The sequence below is a fragment of the Ochotona princeps genome, chromosome 2 (genome assembly GCF_030435755.1).
Source record: "Ochotona princeps isolate mOchPri1 chromosome 2, mOchPri1.hap1, whole genome shotgun sequence".
NCBI lineage: Eukaryota > Metazoa > Chordata > Mammalia > Lagomorpha > Ochotonidae > Ochotona > Ochotona princeps.
In genome coordinates, this window is record NC_080833.1 from 72,371,277 (window position 1) to 72,390,583 (window position 19,307).

Sequence of the window (19,307 nt, forward strand, 5' to 3'; positions counted from 1 at the left end):
ATAAAAGATATTTTTAGAAAAAGACTCAGAATAACCATTAATGAAAGGGGTTTTTGGTAATTTCTAACAAAAATTAGCTTGGAAAGTAAGAACTTGAGTTTGGAGAAGGTACTGGGAAATGACATCTGTGTAAATCAACCCAGCAATCTAATTTCCTTCAGAATGATTATACCAATAAGGTATATTTTGAGTTGAAAGTCCATAAAAAGAGACTGTTTTCAACAAAACTCTTATGACTTATGGTTGGTAATTTGAAGAAAAAATTTTTAAATGATGGAACAATCACTAAAATATATTATATACTTTTTTTTGCCTCCCATGTGTTTTTCACATTGAGAAACAACTGACTCTGAATACACACACACACAGTGAAACACAGTGATACAAACTGAGATTGTAAGCAAACAAAACAAAACAAAACCACACACACACAAAAGCTTTCACCACATGGAGCTAGTATGAAGGAAGACAGCCACGAATAGTAGAGCACTACTATTTTTAGTAGAAAGAAAGCCTCATGGACCTGTGAGAGCAATAGGAGCGTTAAATTTGGAAGTTGTAGTTGAGAACTAAAAAATAAGTCAGATGTGTGTAGGAGAAGAGGTAGGAGCAGAGTTTCCAGGCAGAAATAACTACATGAATGAAAGGGCATGAAACATGTTCATTAAACAAAAAACAAAAAGGGTTATCCCTAATATTCTCTTTAGATTAAATATTTTGACCATCTTACTTGTGGGATGGGCAGAGTTTTGGATATGGACCATGGAAAACATACTGGCAGTGACCTTGGGAAATTGAATTAGGTGCTAAACAATAATCACTTTTATGTTTTCTGTTTGTTCCCTGTTGTTGATTGAGCACTCTTTAGAATTGGTACTTCAGTGTACACTTTAAAAATATTAGATACTTTAAAGAACCTGTGCTTATGTGAGTGATAATTTTGGATTTTTTATGGTAGCAAAAATCAAGACATAGATTTAAAAACTATTAACTATTTTAAAATGACAATAAAGTTTATTATATACTAATACACATATATTATATATTAAAAATAAAATATTTTTGGCATCTTTTATTATTTTCCATGATACAGTTTTATAGTTTTTGAGATTCCTCCCTTCCCTTCTCTTACCTCTTTCTCCATTTTCCCCTCCCCTATATTCTCCGATAATATCACAGTAGTGTTAATCCTTCAGTAAGTTACAAGTTTAACATTCTGCTATTTAAATATAGTGGTATTGTAAGTATAGGCAATGGTAGAAAATCTAGTATCATGCTATTAAGGTATGTTTAGCAGTTTCACTGGGAGTCCTTTAATTCAGGAGTAAACATGTGTACTGAAATGTGTTTTCACTTCCTGGTATGGTAGTTTCCATTATACAGTTCATCCATGAGAATATATGTATATACTTGTTTACCTATGTAACTATTTATTTTGTACTTTGCATGAAGGTTGTCTTATATCATGGAGGTCTTCCATGTAATCAGTTAGAGTTTTTCCAAGGTATTTAAATAAAGTTCTTTTCTGCTATTTTGAATAGTACTGTTCTTACAAGTTTTTTTCCCAGCCATGAAGTTGTGTATACCAAGGCCATCAATTTATGTTCATTGATTTTGTACCCTGTTATCTTGCCAGACTCTCTTATGAGTTCCAGTAGTCTTTGTTGAGTCTTCTGGTTTTCCTATGTATAATTTCATGTCATCTGTGAATAGAAATAATTTGACTTCCTCATTCCCAATTTGAATTCTTTTAATTTCTTTCTCTTGTCTAACAGTTTTAGCGAGAACTTCTAACACTGTTGGATAGCAGCAGTAAAAGTGGATATCCTTGTCTAGTTCCAGATCTTAATGGAAAGGCTTCCACTTTCTTCCTGTTCAATTTGAATCTGGCGTTGGGTTTTCACTATATTGCTGATTGTGTCGTATAATGTTTCTTTTATGCCTATCTTGCTTAGGGATTTTAGCATGAATTGTTGCTGGATTTTATCAGCTACCTTCTCTGCATCTATTGAAATTATTATGCGATTTTTATTATTCATTTTGTTGATGTGGTGTATCATATTTATTGATTTATTAAACCATCCCTACATGTCAGGGATACATCCGACCGGGTGTGAGTGAATGATCTGTCTGATGTATTGTTTGGTTCTATTGGCTAGTATTTTGCTGAGGATTTTTGTATCTATGATCACCAGGGATATCTGTCTATAGTTCTCTTATTCTGTCGTGTCCCTTATCTGGCTTTTAAGGTGATGTTGGCTTCATGAAAAGAATTTGAAAGGACTATTTTACTTTCCGTTGTTTTGAATAAATTGTGGAGAATTGTTGAAATATTTGCTAGAATTCAGCAATGAAATCACCCACTCTAGTTTTTTCTTCAAAAATCAAATATTTTTACACAAACAGCTACCTCTGTTTCATACTTTTGTACATGTTATTTATGTCTAGATAACACATAACAACTTAATTCATGTATTTGCCTATCTGTTCAGTAGGTTGTGATATGCTATTTTTTGTTGAAATACATGAAAAAATGATTTCTTAGATATGCAATTGGAAAAAGGGGCATTTTAGTAGTACCTTCATGCAATTATGGATATTCTTTTTGATACTATATGAAACTGGATAAGCAGTAATTTTTTAAGGATCTGTAGGGTTAGTTGGAACCTGAAAACTGAAACTGTATCAATGAACATCTTAGGGCCCAGTGCCACAGTCTAGCAGCTAAAGTCTTCGCCTTGAACTCGCCCTGATTCCATATGAGCACTGGTTCTAATCTCGGCAGCTCCATTTCCCATCCAGCTCCCTGCTTGTGGCATGGGAAAGCAATCAAGGACGGCCCAAAGCCTTGGGACCCTGGACCCACATGGAGACCTGGAAGAGGTTCCTGGCTCCTGTCTTTGGATCAGCGCAGCACTGGCTGTTGCGGTCACTTGGGGAGTGAATCACTGGATGGAAGATCTTCCTCTCTGTCTCTCCTCCTCTCTGTATATCTAGCTTTGCAATATAAATAAATAAATCTTAGAAAAAAAAAAGAGTAGCAATCAAAACCTAGGGAAAAGCAACCCCAAACAGGCTTCGCAGCAGGAAAAGTGAACAAGATTGTTATAAAAAAAAAATCTTAAGCCTTGGTAGGATCTCTGATCTATATGTGATTTTGTTAACATAATGAATTGATCACTCAGAAAAAATTAGTTCATTCTATTATGCAGATCTTCCAAACTGACTTATTCCATTATTTAATGTAAAAATTGTGCTTGTTAACACTGTCATCAATTTCAATCTTATAACTACTGGAGAGACTGTAACATAATAGTGATAGTTATAAATCATCCCCAATTCTTATTTTTTTTTAAAGATTTATTCATTTTATTACAGTCAGATATACAGAGGAGGAGAGACAGAGAGGAAGATCTTCCATCCGATGATTCACTCCCCAAGTGAGCCGCAACGGGCCAATGCGCGCCGATCCGAAGCCGGGAACCTGGAACCTCTTCCGGGTCTCCCACGCGGGTGCAGTGTCCCAATGCATTGGGCTGTCCTCAACTGCTTTCCCAGGCCACAAGCAGGGAGCTGGATGGGAAGTGGCGCTGCCAGGATTAGAACCGGCGCCTATATGGGATCCCGGGGCTTTCAAGGCGAGGACTTTAGCCGCTAGGCCACGCCGCCGGGCCCAATTCTTATTTTTTTTAAAAATATATGTATGTGGCTGCGGCAGGGGTGGCTAGACAGAACAGCACCCTCCTGCATGTGTATGGGCTGGATAGTGGGGCTGGTTAGGTTAAACTAGGCTTCAATGATCATTGACATATAGGAGAGCTGAATGCAATGTGGGACAGACTAGACCAGTCTGCTGTACAGTATGGCAAGCACAGGAACCAGGGAAGGGGATGGGACTGGTTGGGGTTATTGTGGGTTGCTTCCACTAGGCTTCAGCTCCCACTGGTTTGTGTGAAGGCTGAGTGTGTGCAGTGGGCAGAATCATGCTTGACTGCAACAATCATTGATTTGTGTAGAAGATGGGACTGGAAACAAAAGTGACCCAGGAATTGCAAACACCAATGTGCGCTGATTGGGGCAACAGACTGTTCCAAACCCTGTACTGGCATGCACACACAAGAATCAGGTCTGGGATCACCTCAGACGAAGTTTCTTTGGGGATCCCTCCAACAGAACTGCTGATCTCAGAACCCCAAACATGAAGAAAAGTGCAGGTTCCATGATCTGAGCATGGAGAGCATGTGTCAAAGCTGAGGCTCCTCTAGGCTTAGATGGAACAGTTATAGCATATCCAGGTGCACATGGAGGATATGGCAGTCCATCAGAACCTGCAGAGAATACTTGATACCACAACTGAGGATGGAGGACAGAACAAATCAATGAACTACCCCAGCCATGTGCTGGCAGTGAAAATCTGGTCAAACCACTATAGCAGTGCCCTCGGAGCAGGCCCCAGGCCGGGAACCCTGGGATGGGGTGGGAGGCTGGTGGGGCTTCTCCCTTCATCTCCCTCCTTACCCTAGACACAGAAAAACAAATGTGGAAACAATGATCTTACCCACTTTCCTGTAGCCCTTGACCCTTAGTGCCCTAATCAACTATGTAAAGATAATCGAAATAAAATAGTAATTAATTAAAAATATATATGTATTTGAAAGGCAGAATGACATTGAGAATTGGAGAGAAAGATCTTTGATCCACTGGTTCACTTTCCAAGTAGCTTCTTGTTAATGGAAAAGCAATGGAAGATGGTTGAAAGTTTTTGGGCCCCTGCAACCCACATGGGCGACCTGGATGAAACTCCTAGCTCCTGGCTTTAGCCTGGGCTACCGGACTGGCTGTTGTAGTCATCTGGGAGGTGAACTAGTGAATTGAAAATCCTTGTTTCTCCCTCTTACTCTGTAACTATGATTTTCAAATGTACATAAATAAATAAATACTTAATCAGATTCAGGAGACAAATCATTCAGGAGACAGATCATTCCCACAAATGATCTCCTAGAATTCTATCTTCTATGGAAGGAATGAGAAACCTGACAAAGTCTCTCAGTGAGTTTTTCAGAATTACAGAAATATATGTGCTTGAATCAATCTGATGAGCGTTAAGAAAACAGGATATGCACTGGTAACAGCAGTGAGTTTTGTGGAGTTTCAATATCCTTATTCCCATGTTCATTTTTTTAAGCTTGGAGGTAGAATTAAAACCTGTTGAAGTTTGGGGGATGTGGATTGGGGAGGCACCGTTTTTGGACTAGCTTCCTATATTCAGTTATAGGAGACCACACTAAGTTAAAATGGAGTTGCTTGTAATAAGCACCATTTATATAATTAAACTGATCTTTGAAATGGACCACTTTTCCAAAAAAAAGGAGGTTCTAATCAGCATAAGTCAGTGTAACATGATAGTCCCTTCTGTTTCAACACCATATGGAAAATAACTTTGAAATGGATAATCTTTTTGGTTCTCTGTTATCATTTTTTTTTCAGCCCTTTTCTGCCTACAAAACCAAACTTCTGTGCTCAGCTGATTGGGACACTGATGTTACTTTATGCTAAACTAATTTTTTTTTTTTTGTAATTTTGTCTAGACAAAACAGCCTGCAAATACAGTAAAAGTCAGCAGTCTGTCATAGCTACAAGAAGGAAAAGAATGGAACTGGAGTTATTTCAAAACTTCATTTTCAGGGGAAAATGTATTACTTGAGTTATCTGGTAGTTCCCTGGAAGACATCACTCTCAAGGTTGTCCTTATTTGCCATTCTTATTTTACTTGATTCAAACATCACCCAGTGAAAAACCTTTTCTCCAGTAACATTTAGAGTGATTTGTTTCATTTTGTGTTTATCTTAAGCTGTGGAAAATTGCTTGGGCAAACAAAAACCTAGCCAAAGGGCTTACAAAGAAAAGATGTGGAATGAAACATCCACAGAGTGTTTTTAAAAGTCTGCCATATTCAAGAAAATGTGAAGATCCACATGCATGCATAGGGCTGTGCACATGTTCAGGAAAGACTTGAGCAGGTCCCAGACTCTTCATTCCGGTGAAGAAGCGCTGTGACAGAAGGAAGTGAAGCCTGATGAGCAGTTGTCAATGTATAGCTCAGCATTGTAGAGTGCCCCAACATAAACACAGATCTCCTTGACAACACTGAGAAATTTGGGTCATTAAGAAATTCTCTTGGGAAGCTTCATGATAATTCACTGGATATTCAGCTAACCGAGCAGAGATTTCAGTACTCATTCATAAAAAAGATTATCGATTTTACAGAATCCAGAAAATTCAGTAGTCAACAACAAAAATCAAAAGTAATAAATTTAGATTGTGAAAAAGCCCAATTTCCATAGATTACATGCTCCTACTTATTGGGTCCAATTTTCAAAAATATTACAAGGCACTCAGAAACAAAAAATAAAAACAGAAAATGAGAATTTGGTGCACAAACAGAATGATGAACGTAATAACTAGAAATTATAACGATGCCCATCTGGTGGACTTAATAGTCAAAGATTTTAACTATTTCAGAAATGTTGAAAAATTGAAAGGGCACGATATCTACAGTACTACAGTAAACCATGAGAAAGATGGTCTATCAAAAAGAATGCTAGTAAGAGGCACATTATAGGAAAAGACCAAACACATTCTGAGGATGAAATATCCAATAACTGAAATGGCAAAATTTAAGTGGGGTCAATAGTGGTTTTCAGAAAACAAAGAAAGAATAAATGGATGTATGAGAGTCATATTAGACTATCTAGTCTGAGAAATCACAAAGAATGAAAATAAATGAATAGTCAGACCTTTAGGATATCAGCATACAAACGCATAATGGAAAACCCAGAAAGGAAGGAAAGAGAAAAAGGAACATTAAAACATTTCAAGAATTAAACACAAAATTACTAAATAATCTGATAATTTCACTTCTAGGTCTATATACCAAAGTAGGGACTCAAACTTATTTGTGTATCTGTGCCTGTGATAGAATTGTTCACAATATCCAGAAGCAGAATTAACTCAAGTCTATCTGAATAGTATAAAAATGCAAAGGCTTATTATTCAGTTTTAGAAAGCAATGACATTCTAATACATGTCTATAAAGTGGATGAATTTTGAAGACAATTGCACTTTTGAAGTCAGTCAGTGATGAAAGAGCAAATATTGTCAGACTCAACTGATATGATATATATAGGATAGCCAGATTCATAGACACACAACAGAATGGTGGTTGCCAGGGCCTAGGGGGAGGGAAGATTAAGGAGATGTTGTTTAATTGTTATACAGAGTTTCAGCTCTGGGAGATCAAAAAAGGTTCACAGAATGGACAGTGGTTAGGGTTGTACAATAATGTGAATGTGTTTACTGTCATCGAACTGGGCACTTAAAATGGTTAAATTTTTGTTGTGTATATTTAACCACAAAATTTAAATACATTAAGATAAAAAAAGTCATTGTAAGATACATGCAAATTTATATTTGCTAGCTTTACTACTTGCAAACTGTATGGTCTTAGGAACTGTTTGAATCCTCTCTATAGTTTTCATTGAGGTAACATTTATATAATGCTAAATCCTCCATTTTACCTTAATCATTATTTGAGAAAGAACTATCTATCTATCTATATATCTATCTACCAACCTATGTATCTATAGAATATGAATTCATCTATTAGTTCACTTCCCAAAAGTCCACAGTAGTGAGGTTGAGGTCTTGGAGTCGGGGGCGGGGGGCAAAATTGGGAGACAGGAACCTAGTCCTTCCCTAACATACAGGTAACAGCAACTCAACTACTTGAGCCAACAACACCATATCACTGAGTACACATCAACAGGAAGCTGTATCAGGACCTGGCATCAGTTATTGAACCCAGGCAACCTGATGTGGGATGCAGGCATCCTAACTGGTGTCTTAATACCTAAGCAAACTACCTACCCTTTACCATTTTCAAGTGTACAAGTCAGTGCCTTTATTAGATTCACATTGTTCTGCACCCATTATCACTATCTAATTTCAGAACATTTTCCTAACCCACAAAAGAAACTCCAACTCCATTAAGTAGTCATTCCTCATATTTTTTCTATTTTGTTTCATTTCAAAAGAATGCCAAATGAGACTCGCCAAATTGGTATCATGACCTGCTGACCAATGAATCACAATTTATAGTCTGAAATAATGTCTAAACAATTACTGAGAGGACCTCTAGTTATAACTCCAATTCTACTTCTAATCCTATTCTAGTTACTGTTTTCCTCCAGGTGAAATATTCTAGTTTTGAGATTTCAAAGAGATATAATTTATTTTTCTCAAATAATGTAGTAGAGAAGATTGACAAAAAAATAAATGAGTAAAGGGATAGGTATTGTGGTGTAAAGGGTTAAACCACTACTTGAAGCACCCACACACCATGTTGGAGTGCAGATTCAAGTCTTGGCTATTCTGCTTCCAGGTAAGTTCCACACTGATGCATCTGGAAAAGTGGATTATGGCCTAAGTCCCTGGTTTCGTGCTGTGTGGAAGACCTGACTTGAACTCATGTTCCTGGCTTTGTGCAGGCCCTGTACAGGCTGTTGCAGCTGTCTGAAGAGTGAGCCAGTGGATAGAACCCTTCTCTTTCTTTCGGTTACTCTGCCTTTCAAATGAGTAAATAAATAAACAAACAAATAAATCTTCGAAATAGTTAAGAGGCAAAGATGTGAGGATGAGTAAAGAGAAGGAATTGATCAATTCTATTGCACAATGTGATGAAACAGAATTAAGACATTATCATGGAAGTTATATGATCACAAGTTGAAAGAATATGCAGTTATCTTCTCATTGTCATTTAGACTCCTGCTTCAGAAGCCTTATTCTGAGAGCTACATTCTATTTTCCTACATTGAATTCTGAAAAATATAGAAAGATAGTGTACCTGTTGTAATACTAAGATGAAGGAATAAAGAAAAAAAGGGAGAAGAACATGAAGAAAACTAAGCGAGAATTAATAGCATCAAGGATGAAAATGGCAACATAATGACAGACACTGCAACCATTAAGGACATAATTAGAAATTACTATAAACAACTGTACTCCAACAAATCAGAAGACCACCAGGAAATGGACAGGTTCTTAGACTTCCACCACTTATCAAAACTTAGCCCAGAGGCAACAAAAGACCCGAACAAACCCATAACCGAGGCAGAGATAGATTCAGTGATTAAAGACCTCCCAACAAAGAAAAGCCCAGGTCCAGACGGTTTCACTGCAGAATTCTACAAAACATTCCAAGCAGAGCTAACCCCCATCCTTTACAAACTCTTCAAAACAACAGAAAAGGAAGCAATCCTTCCAAACTCATTCTTTGAAGCCAACATCACCTTAATCCCAAAAGCCGATAGAGAATTAACAGAGAAGGAAAACTACAGACCGATCTCCCTGATGAACATTGATGCTAAGATTCTCAACAAAATCCTAGCCAATAGAATTCAAAAACACATCAGACAGATCATTTGTCTGGATCAAGTAGGATTCATCCCTGGAATGCAGGGATGATTCAACATTCGTAAGTCCATAAATGTAATACATCACATCTAAAAACTGAAAAACAAAAATCATATAATAGTATCAATAGACACAGAAGAAGCTTTTGACAAAATCCAATACCACTTCATGCTAAAAACCCAACACCAAGGTAGGCATAGAAGGAACAATCCACAACATAATCAAAGCAATATATGAAAAACCCAACGCCATATCAAACTGAATGGAGAAAAACTGGAATTCTTTCCACTGAGATCTGAAACAAGACAAGGATGTCTGCTATCACCACGGCTATTCAACATAGTTCTAGAGGTACTCGCAGAGGCCATAAGACCAGAAAAAGAAATTAAAGGAATTCAAATGGGAAATGAAGAAATCAAGCTTTCACTATTCACAGATAGACCCACATCTTTCACCATACACTAAGATAAAATCTAAATGGATAAAGACCTAAACCTACATCCAGAAACCATCAAACTTTTGAAAGAAAATGTTGGGAACACCCTGCAAGATTTAGGTGTAGGTCCTGACTTCCTAAAAAAGCAATAGCAATCAAGACCAAAATAAACAAATGGGACTATATCAAAGAAGCTTCTGTACAGCAAAGGAAACAACCAACAAAGTGAAAAAGCAACCCACAGAATTGGAGAAGATCTTTGCTCACTACATAGGTGATAGGGGACTAATCTCCAGAATATACAAGGATCTCCAGAACAACCAAAACACCAAAACAAACACACCACTCAAGGAATGGGCATTGGAAATGGGCAGAGATTTCACAAAGAACAAACCCAAATGGCAAACAAACATGAAAAAATGCTCAAGTTCCCTGGCAATAAGGGAAATCCAAATTAAGACATCAATGAGGTACCACCTAATGCCAGTAAGAATGGCTCACATACAAAAAACCAATAGTAACACTTGCTGGCGAGGAGGTGGGGAAAAGGAAACCCTACTGCACTGTTGGGGGACTGTAGGTTGATACAGACTCTATGGAAATCAGTATGGAGAACACTCAAACAACTGAAAAGCTGCATACCATATGATCCAGCAATAGCACTTCTAGGAATATATCCAAAACACCTATTACATGAGGAACCAACATGCACCCCTATGTCATAGCAGCACAATCAGTAATTGCAAAAACTTGGAAGCAACTGAAATGCCCATCAACAGAAGACTGGATAAGAAAGCTATGGCTCATCTACACCATGGATTACTACTCAGCTATAAAACAAAACAAAAACAAAAACAAAACAAAAACCAAAACCGAAATGCAGTTCTTCGTGGCCAGATGGGCCCAACTGGAAACCATTATGTTAAGGGAAATGAGCCAATTCCAAAAGGTTGGATACCGCATGTTTGCCTTAATTTAAGATGAAATTATGTCAATCAAAAAAATAGTTCCTGTAAATTGTAATATTATTTCAACCTCAAACAGCCTGTATTTCATGCAATAAGATATTGTGATGTAACCAATGAACCAACAATCAATGTTAGTCAGACTGCTTATGATCTACATCAAAGAACTGTAAAACCTAATATATATATATATATATTTTTTTTTGGAGTGCCCCCCTGCTCCACCTAATATACTTTTAATACCCTATGTTATTCTGTAATGGGATGGGAGAGCAGAGAAATCTTCCACCTCCTTCGAATGTGTTAAGTGTAACCTATCAGGAACATAACAGGTAACTTACAGAAAACAGACTCGAATCAGCAATAGACATTAGCAAAACCATAAAGACATACAGGGGGAATCGAGTGATCCTGACAACCTTTTAACAGGAGGTCACATGCACGGAGCAGAGGGGACCCCCACAGTGGAGCTTGTATCCCAGCCCTAGATACTCCTGGATCCTCACCAAGGACTATCAATACAGGCACCAAGGGCTATATCCCAACTGCCAAGGAGACCAGGGGGAATTGGACTGCCCTTGGGACTTCCACTCCCTTTCGGATCTACCACATGGGATGAAAGATGCCCAGATCATTCCTCACAGGTCTAATGTCATCAGAATGATAGCCGGGAGTCCTGAGCAGACCTCAGAAACAGAAGAACAGCAAACTCCCTTCAGGACTTGGGAGAGGAGCTTTCTCTGGTCCTTACTTAGTTCCAACTTTGGATCCCCATCCTCTCTTGCAATGACCATCAGGGTCACTCCGGAGCCCATCCCCCCCCCCAATTAGATTAGATAGACAGAAACCAATAAAGAAAGCTTAGAATTAGACAAGAAACAGTCAGCTTGGACTCACGTATACCTTACTAGGTAGGACACAAAAATTATTTACTCCTCACTAGGGTATTGAAGATTTCTCTGCACATCCCTCCTAAAACTGTTCTGCACCTCAACTGTTGACATATGACTTGTTAGAGTTATAAGCAGTTCAGTAAAATTATGCTTCAACACTATAAACTGCTAAATATAAAAATGAAAATAGACACGAGACAGCTGAATAGTACCCTATAGCCATTTCAAGGTGTAGAGCAGCCGGTTGTGTATAAACTAAAATTGAAATGTCAATGAAGCAGTCACAGGATGTGGTTAAGAACTTGCATTTTCTAACATATTGGTCACTTAGTACCATGTCAGTTAACTCCATAATGTTGTAAACTGTTGTTGATGTTTTGTTGTGGTTTTTCATTGGGCGGGATGATATTCTGCCAGCTCTACTTTCAGATCAGGGATGGTCTCCCAAGGATACTGTTGAATTTATCTGGACATAAGAGGCTGGACTCTATGCATGGTACATGCTTGCAATGAAGGAATCATGACTGGATTTGAACTGTAATATGCAACAAGGTGGAGGAATCCACCATGAGGGCAGGGCATGGGGAGGGGTTGGAGGAATCCCAGAGCCTATGAAACTGTCATAAAATGAAATGAAATAAAAAAAGAAAATAAAGAAAACTAACATTATTGAGTACTTATTCTGTGCTTAGATACTACTTTTTCATTTTATTCTCCTTTTAATTTATATATATAAAATTATATTAATTTGTATAAATTTTATATACATTCTTACCCACAATATGCTCAGTGAAGAAACCTCTGACATTCCCTAATTTATTTTAACAATACAGGAATACACATTTTTTAAGTGTCACAGTATATGTGTCAGTTTCACTAATGCCTTTGTAATTTGCCAATGACATATGATCCTTTAGAATTTTGCTTTTTTGGGAATATAGCTATAGAATATTAGTGTCATTGTAAGGTGGAAAGGCAACTAGTGAGGGTACTTCTAACCCTTACACTGTGGAGATGTATGGGAAAGGAGGAACAGAGAAGTATAGAGTGAACTGCCAATTGAAGACTGTTGTTAACACTGACGTCCACATAGGGTAGGTTTTAATCCCGATCAGTAAAGTGATAGAGAATTAGACAAATGGGTCTTCCACTTCCAAGGAGGCAATCTTTCTGTAATACTTTGAAAGACAGTCCTTACTCCATATGAACAACAACAATGAGACAAAACAAAACAAAACAACCAAGGGAAATGAAAACTACTCATCTGCTGAGAGGAAAACAGGTTATCATCACTTAGAACCATTAGAGACCTCAGCAACATCAGAGCAGTATGTGGAAGTATGACTTGCAAGGTACGGGAGTGACTGTGGTTCGGAATAGCATAGTCAATGACAGATCTTTAGACAGGCAATGTATCCAAGGACCACTGCATTTGACCAGAAGGCTGAGGAATTGGGGTTGGGAGAGGGTTGGAGATGGAGGGAGATCTCCAACTGGAAGCAGAAAAACAAAGATACTAATGAATTCAAGAGTAGAAACAAAGTATGAAGGAAACCAAGCTCAGAAGTCTGAGTCCCAGCTGAGCAGCAGAGGCACTGCCTCAGGGTAAGGGGACAAGGTTAGGGCTGTTAGACAGCAAACTTGACAAATTCGAGGCCTTCAACAGCCAGCAACAACCAACAAGGACTCATTTAAAACTGAAAAAGTGAATAATTTTTGTTGGTAACAAAGAACATTTAAAAACAAGAGAACTAGGACCTAGAAATAGGAAGAAATAGAGAAAATTACCATTTTTGAGCATTTATTACATGCAGTACGCTGTGCTGAATGCTTTTATTTGATACTCAGAACCATCCAAAAAGTAAGAGATATTAATTCCACTTTTTAGATAAGAAATAAGATACTTGGATTTAAAAAGAGTTTAGTTGAACTAGTTCTATATTCAAGTAGAATGAAGAACATAGGTACACACAAAGAATACCTTCAATAGTGAGTCAATAGAAAAAGTTTTAAAATGTTAATATGAAAGTCTAAGATAAAACAAAATGTAACCCAATCAAGAAAACTTACTCTTGGGCCTGGTGCTCCAGGTGGACCCTGTAATACAACAAACAGAAAAGTTTACTAATTCTTTATCCTAAACCAGGCAAGAATTAATGATGAATGGACAAATATGTAAAGAAACTCACTGGAGGCCCAGGTTGACCTTTTGGTCCTTGGGGACCCTGGAAGAAAGAAAGAGACAGCATAATTGGCATACTGTAAGCTTTTGAGGGAATGAATAATTAACACTGTCTTTTTGTGTCAGGCCTGTCTTATGAGTCAAAATTGTTTGAGTATTTTCAAATTCTTGCACTTATCTCTCATTCATGTTCATAAACAAGCTGGATATTTACTTTTCTGCTAACTATAGAAAACTATTATGTAATGATAAGTAATTGTTACATTGTTAATAAATACTTGTTATACTATTAATAATAAAATATTAATACTGTCTTTGTGTGTTTTTTCTGTTGACACACCTAATTGTCAAAGATAGTGCTCTTAGATAACCTTCATCCCCAATGAATGGGTTATCAGTTGCTTTTGATTTCATTTCCAAACTCCTCTAAAATACTATTGCTTCATCCATACAGCAATTGTTTTGACTTAGCAGAACTCATGTTCTATGGGCTGAATATTTGTGTTTCTCCAAAATTCACAGGTTGAATCCTCTAACTTGCAATGTGATGATATTCAGAGGAGGGCCCTTTGGGGTGTAATGAAGTCACAAGGGTAGAGACCTCATGGAAGAGATTTATGCCTTTATGAGAAATAATGTAAGAGAGGATTTGTCTTTTACTATGAGAGGCTACAAAAAGGTCGACTTCTACAAACCAGGATGTGAGTCCTCACCAGATACTGAGTATGCTGGGCACCTCGATCTTAGACTTCTTAGTTTAGAATGTTTGTTGCTGAAGCCATCCAATCTATGGTTTTCTATTTGAGCAGCCTGAATCACCTGAAAACAGCATTTTCTCTACACTGCTAATTTGACTTTCCTGACCTTATTCTCTCAACAGTCCTAACCATATTCTACATACAAAGTGGAAATAGAGTCATATAATTATTTAGTTAAAATAATCCAGTAAGTCTTTATATGTGGAGGATAAACTATCATCATTTTAACAATGGTAGCTACCATTCATTCTGCTATAGTTTTGTTTTACAGTAAATACAGTGAAACAATTAAGTAACCAGTAAAGAAGAGGCAAAAGTCTACTGATCTGAATGCAAAATTATATGCTCTTTGGTTAACTGAGCCCCAGCCCTTCTTTCAACTTACTCTTCTCAATATACCCCAAACCTCATCTATAATCAACTACTTGTAGATTTTTGGATCTTCCAAATTCTTTCAAATATGTATTTCCTTCCAAGCAAGTTCCTTGCCCAGGGTTGATCCTCCCTACCTTTTTTATCTTGTTAAAAGGTTTTTTTCCCTAGGACTGCTACTATTTTTCATTAATTTATTTGAGAGTAAGTGAGACAGTGAAGGAGAAATGGAAAGAGAAAGGTAGTTTTATTTGTTGGCTCCCTCTCCAAATGCTCAGTAGTGGCCCCAGAACTGGGCTGAGCAGAAGGAGACTGAGTTGGGTGGGCCAAAATCAGAAGCCAGAAACTCAATTCGGTTTCTCACATAGGAGGCAGCTACAAAACTGCTTCATCTATCACTGCTGCCCCCCAAGGTCTACATTAGTATGAAGCTACAGTCAGAAGCCCAGGCAGGTCATGGAACCCAGGCACTCTGATATGGAACATACTTGTCCTAAGTTGGATTTTAACTGCTAGGCCACTGCCTGTCCTTATTCCAATACTTCTTCAAAATTGTAAATTTATACTGCTTAGTCCCCATCATGCCTACTGCTCAACTAATCACTTCTTTTTCTGTACTACACAGAACATAATGCACTGGAAAGCTTCTTACTCATTTAAAAATTTTTTTGAAAGAAAATAGCATCGAGCATAGTAGTTGTTCAACAATTGTTACTGAAAAGTTGAATCTGAATAATGCTAAAATCAGTATTAATTTAGAAACTGAAGAGCTAAAATGTGTAAATCAAACATCAAAAATTATGCAAAAATTTTTCAAAATGAAGCAAAAGATATCACTAGTAAGGCCTCATATGTCTTCTCAAGATTAGCTTGCTTGATGGTCAATTGAATATTCAAATGTAATTGCAACATTATTCAAAACTCAGCCAAAGATAAAATTTTAGCTTCTTGTCTTTCAACCATAGCATGAATTGAGTCAATTTTTTTAATTTCCAATTTAATATTAAATATCTTTCACTACCAAAGGTGTTGACCTAAATATATTGACAACCAGAACAAACAACACACAGTAACTTAAAAAGGGTAGAATATTTCAACAGTGATTCTGCTGGACTCTTTTTAGTTTCCATGGTTTATAATTACAATGTTAATACTGATTACTGCACATCTTTGAACCTGAATATGTTAGTCTTTTCCTTTTTGTACACTCCTTTATGCAATTTCCTTATACTACTTATTTATGTAAATACTGTCTTTTATTAAAGGTTTATCTAATTTTTTATCTGAAAGAGCTACATTAAGGGCCACAGTAAGTCTGCTGAACTCTTCCTAGTTTCCATGGTTTATAATTACAATGTTAAGAGAATGTATACAATTTGTATTTCAGAAGTGGAATGGTAAGTTGCACAAATGTCATATTAGAGGCAGTCTTTTAAACATACAAAGACTTAGTGTATTTGGTTGTATAAACTTCCTGGTTTTGAATCAATGCTGTACAACTAATAAACAGCCATGGCATTTTACTCCATTGAACATATTTTTGTCATTTGCAATATGTCACTGATGATTTAGGACAAAACATATATCTTGTCTTTGACTTTGAAAGAAAAGTTAATGATGAAATGAAGAAACTATTTTGACTGATAATTTCATTGAATGCATTTCAGCTTGTTTCTCAGAATAATTCGGATCACCACAAATACCAAACAGAATAATTCAAACCCAACAGGACAGGACAGGGCAAACTAAATGAAACAACTGCACAGAATAGGGCAAGTAGCCAAGAGAATAGGATTCCAATGATGAAACATTTATTCTCTTTAATTCTTCCAACTTCTCCATTAGGAAGAAGTGATTCACCTTCTCTATAATAAAACTGTTTGTTTATGTTAATTTCTAAAGGGGGACATGAAGTTAATGTGAATGATTATTTGGCTATAATAAAACTACTTCATTTAAAAAACAGATTCTCTTACCAATTAATCCTATAATTTACATATAATTCTTTAGAAGTAACAGAGTATAACAAGGCAAATACTCATAGAGGCTGATGTTGTGACACAGAGGGGAAGCTGTTGCTTGACTCTAGCATCTCATATCACAATGCCGATGTAAGTCTTGACTACTCTACCTCCATTCCAGCTTCCTGCTAATGTGTTTCGGAACACAGCAGAAGTGCCTGGGTCTCTCTCATCCGTGTGGCAGACAAGGTCCCAATGCCTGGCTTTAGCCTGGTCCAGAATGGAATGTTGCCAGCATGAACTAGTGGATGAAGAGCTCCCTCCAGCTTCTTTGTCTCTCTTCCTGTCATTCTTCCTTTCAAATAAATAAATCTTAAAAATACTGACTACTGCACATCTTTGAACCTGAATATGTTAGTCTTCTCCTTTTTGTACATTCCTTTATGCAATTTCCTTATACTACTTATTTATGTAAATACTGTCTTTTATTAAATGTTTCTTTTCTACCTGAAAGAGTTACAGAAAGAAAAAGAGGCAGAGAGAAAGTAGGAGAAGCAGAGAGGTCAGAGAGAGGGAAAGAGAGAGAGAGAGAGAGAGAGAGAGAGAAAGATCTTCCATCTACTGGTTACTCCCAAATCTCCATCCAGGAGCCAGGAGCCCCCTCTGGGTCTCCCACATGGATGCAGAGGCTCAGGGACTTGGGCCATCCTCTGCTGCTTTCCCAGGTTGTAAGTAGGGAGCTGGACTGCAGTGGAGCACTCAGGACACAAACTGGTATCCATATAGGATGCCAGTGCCATAGGCCAAAGTTCAGCTTATAACACCAAGGAACCAGGTCCTGTAAATACACTCTTGGTTCACTTTCATGATCTGTAGTTTAGGCTGTCTCAGTAGCACAGTTCATTTTTCTCATTTACAAATCAAGGAGCTTCAGTTGTAGCATTTTTAGAAGCATTTCTAGTCTTCATTCACTAGGTGCCAGTAGCAATTCTCTCTTTTCTCTTAAAGTTAGGAAGGGGAACCTTTTCTTTGCCAAGACTCTTTGATATGTATACATCCTCTATGGGCCATACAAGATTATCAACTTGAAACTAACTTACTGAATTGTGAGTTCTGCCTGTTGTTGCCTTAGCAGACCCAGATCAAATGATTTTGTGACCTTATGTGGTCCTTGTGCTGGATGTTCCCCATCCCTATAGAGAAGGCTAAACATCTCTTGGGAATGAACAGGGTAAATGATACTTGACTGAGAACCACTGGGTTGAAAGTTGAGCCTTTAGCAGTATTAAACATGATTTATTAAACAGCAACATGATTATGATGGAGTGAGTCACAATGCATTGTGCATACTTCAAATCAGGAGTTTATCTGGCATGTGGGCAGATAATGCTACTCTTGGTATGGGGAAGGGTATAGTATCTGTAGTATCCTTATTTTCTGAACAGTGCTATGAATTCAAGAAAAATTGTGAGAGCTGGGCTCTGGTCTTGTCTCTGAAACTCGTCTTTAGACTTTGCTATATGTCTATGAATGAGTTGCTTACTGCATGGGACTTTAAAATATCTCAAATGGAACATAGCAGATTTGGTAAAGATGATCTCCAAAGTTCACTTTGGAATGGTGCTTTTTTTCCCAAAATTTTTATTAATTTTCTCCCTCATATTTTATATCTGGAGAAAGGAAGTATTGGTATACAGGTGGGAATTTCATTTTGGAAGATTGTATGGATGCAAATAGAAATGTGTACCTGAATTTTAAGTTTTTCATTTTAGTAATAAATTATATGAATTTGAAAAAGTTATGTATGTGCATTGCTGTATATTTTTAATTTGTTAATAGTACATATTTTCTCATATCTTAATTTCTAAGTATGATATTTAAACCATCCTCTTCACTTTCAAATTGGAGGCAAAAAAGACAACTTTGCTAATCAAGAACTGGGAACACATTAACTTAGACAAAATATTGGTGATATATTAATGATTCTTCAATATTTTAATTTTTAAAAATTAAATAATGTAGAATAAAATCAGGAAGTCAACCTGCAGACCCATACTGAGACTGTTTTCTATCTTTTTTTTTACTTGTATTACCCTCAGCTTTGCATTTCAATTTATGACAATTTGTCAAAATCTTTTTCATGTGATATTTCTGCGATGAGTTAAAATTTTATTGTCTTGGTATTCCTCTTTTCATTACTCCAAAAATTTCTACAAGTATTTGGGTCTCATGGAAATTGGGAAATTCCCATGTAACCTCTGATGGGTAA

At 37.0% G+C, this 19,307-nt stretch overlaps 1 protein-coding gene across 2 annotated transcripts in view; it reads right to left on the bottom strand.

The window, feature by feature from the left end:
- Positions 1 to 19,307, bottom strand: part of COL24A1 (collagen type XXIV alpha 1 chain) — a 339,546-nt gene that overhangs the window by 5,606 nt on the left and 314,633 nt on the right. For both annotated transcript variants that reach the window (XM_058658790.1, XM_058658792.1), the window contains 2 exons: positions 13,955 to 13,990; positions 13,836 to 13,862 (listed from right to left, as the gene is read on the bottom strand). In XM_058658790.1, the coding sequence (XP_058514773.1) occupies positions 13,836 to 13,862; positions 13,955 to 13,990 (63 nt within the window). The remainder of the gene's footprint in view (positions 1 to 13,835; positions 13,863 to 13,954; positions 13,991 to 19,307) is intronic.